Genomic DNA, 2,013 nt, shown 5'->3' with positions numbered 1-2,013 from the left:
AAAAAAAAAAAAAAAAAAAAAAAGACATGTCTAAAGAAAAACAACATGGAAAGATTTAAAATAAAGAAATAAAAAAAGATATGCTGGAGAAATACTAACCAAGAAAGCTGGTGAGCAATAGTAATATCAGACAAAATAGAGTTTTAGGGAAAAAGTATTAGTAGGGATAAAAGGAACACTCCTTTGTAACTTGGGAATCCCTCCCTACTCCTGATTTTCTTGCTCTGTGAAGGGAACACTTCTCTGTGGCACCCCGGGCTCTCTTCACCCTCTTGATACAAGGCTAAATTTGGGAGTAAGAACTTGATGTGTATAGCTGTGTTCTTTTCCCTTTCCCTCTTGGAGCTAGCTGCCCTCAGGGCATTCCTCCTGCTCCCTGCACTGTAAGTCCCACCTGAGCAGACCCCACGAGAGGAGGCTTGCCCCTGCCCAGCACTGCCTGTGGGTGTGGGTAACTCTGGGGTGTAGTCAGAAGACCCACTGCACCTTCACAGTAAGCTCATGTGCTTCCTCTTCACCTTTATCAGTGCCAAAGGAGTTATTTTAATTCCCAAATTACTTTTTTTTTTTTGCGTTAGGCGGGCCTCTCACTGTTGTGGCCTCTCCCGCCGCGGAGCACAGGCTCCGGACGCACAGGCCCAGTGGCCATGGCTCACGGGCCCAGCCGCTCCGCGGCATGTGGGATCCTCCCGGACCGGGGCATGAACCCGTGTCCCCTGCATCGGCAGGCAGACTCTAAACCACTGCGCCACCAGCGAAGCCCTGATTTTACTTTTGAAGAATCTTGTCGATGTCACCTAAATAGCAAAAATGCCTAATGCCTTGTGATCAGATGATCATGAGCTTTAGGGACATTCTCAGGGTTTTCTTTCTAATATCTTTAGGAAAATTTATGGGAATTTAAGTTTCTAATAGAATGTTTCTTCCAAAATTAGAAGAGAAGAAAAAAGTCAGTGTAGCTACTAAGGTTGACTGCTTACATTCACAAAGCTTGATCTACTTCCATTTATTTTGTGGGAATGGATATGTATTGGTAGAGCTCTTTAAATCACTATTCAGTTGGTATTTCTTGGGAATTCATTTTGTTTTATCTTTTTTTTTTTTTTTTTTTGTGGTACGCGGGCCTCTCACTGTTGTGGCCTCTCCCGTTGCGGGGCACAGGCTCCGGACGCGCAGGCTCAGCGGCCATGGCTCACGGGCCCAGCCGCTCCGCGGCATGTGGGATCCTCCCAGACCGGGGCGCGAACCCGGTTCCCCTGCATCGGCAGGCGGACGCGCAACCACTGCGCCACCAGGGAAGCCCTCATTTTGTTTTAGTTAGGACTTGAAAGCCAGAGCTAATGTTTTTGTTCTGTATTTCATGTTCTTGAAATGAAAATATGTCAGTATATGCTAATGGAAAGAAACTGCAAACCACCAGGAAAATAAATTTGAGAATTTAAATCTCCATTTTGTTAATAAATAGTATTTATTCTAGATGTATGTTGCTTCTTTTAGGCTTCACTCTTGGATCTGAAAGAGCATGCTTCTTCCCTGGCTTCCGCAGGACTGAAAAAAGACTCACGGCTTAAGACACTAGAAATTGCTTTGGAGCAGAAGAAGGAAGAGTGTCTGAAGATGGACTCGCAGTTGAAAAAGGTTAAAGAAAACTTTTCCGATTTCTTGCTTTGCTTTATTTATTTATTTATTTTAAGTTTCCGCTGTATAACAAAGTGAATCAGCTCTACATATACATATATCCCCATATCCCCTCCCTCTTGTGTCTCCCTTCCACCCTCCCTACCCCACCCCTCCAGGTGGTAACAAAGCACCAAGCTCATCTCCCTTTGCTATGCGGATGCATCCCACTAGCTATCTATTTTACATTTGGTAGTGTGTATATGTCCATGCCACTCTCTCACTTTGTCCCAGCTTACCCTTCCCCGTCCCCTCAAGTCCATTCTCTATGTCTGCATCTTTGTTCCTGTCCTGCCCCTAGGTTCTTCATAAACTTTTTTTTTTTTTTTTTTTTTT

General features: G+C 44.5%; 1 protein-coding gene across 44 annotated transcripts in view; it reads left to right on the top strand.

The window, feature by feature from the left end:
• Positions 1–2,013, top strand: part of ERC1 (ELKS/RAB6-interacting/CAST family member 1) — a 573,654-nt gene that overhangs the window by 160,821 nt on the left and 410,820 nt on the right. For all 44 annotated transcript variants that reach the window (XR_008617636.1, XR_008617631.1, XR_008617632.1 and 41 more), the window contains one exon: positions 1,498–1,638. Coding sequence is in view for 22 of the 44 variants with exons in the window: in XM_055085407.1 (XP_054941382.1) it covers positions 1,498–1,638 (141 nt within the window). In the remaining 22 variants the exon portion in view is untranslated. The remainder of the gene's footprint in view (positions 1–1,497; positions 1,639–2,013) is intronic.

This window comes from Physeter macrocephalus, chromosome 6 (genome assembly GCF_002837175.3).
Source record: "Physeter macrocephalus isolate SW-GA chromosome 6, ASM283717v5, whole genome shotgun sequence".
NCBI lineage: Eukaryota > Metazoa > Chordata > Mammalia > Artiodactyla > Physeteridae > Physeter > Physeter macrocephalus.
The sequence above is the reverse complement of the archived record's forward strand: the minus strand, read 5'-3'. Positions and strand labels throughout refer to the sequence as shown.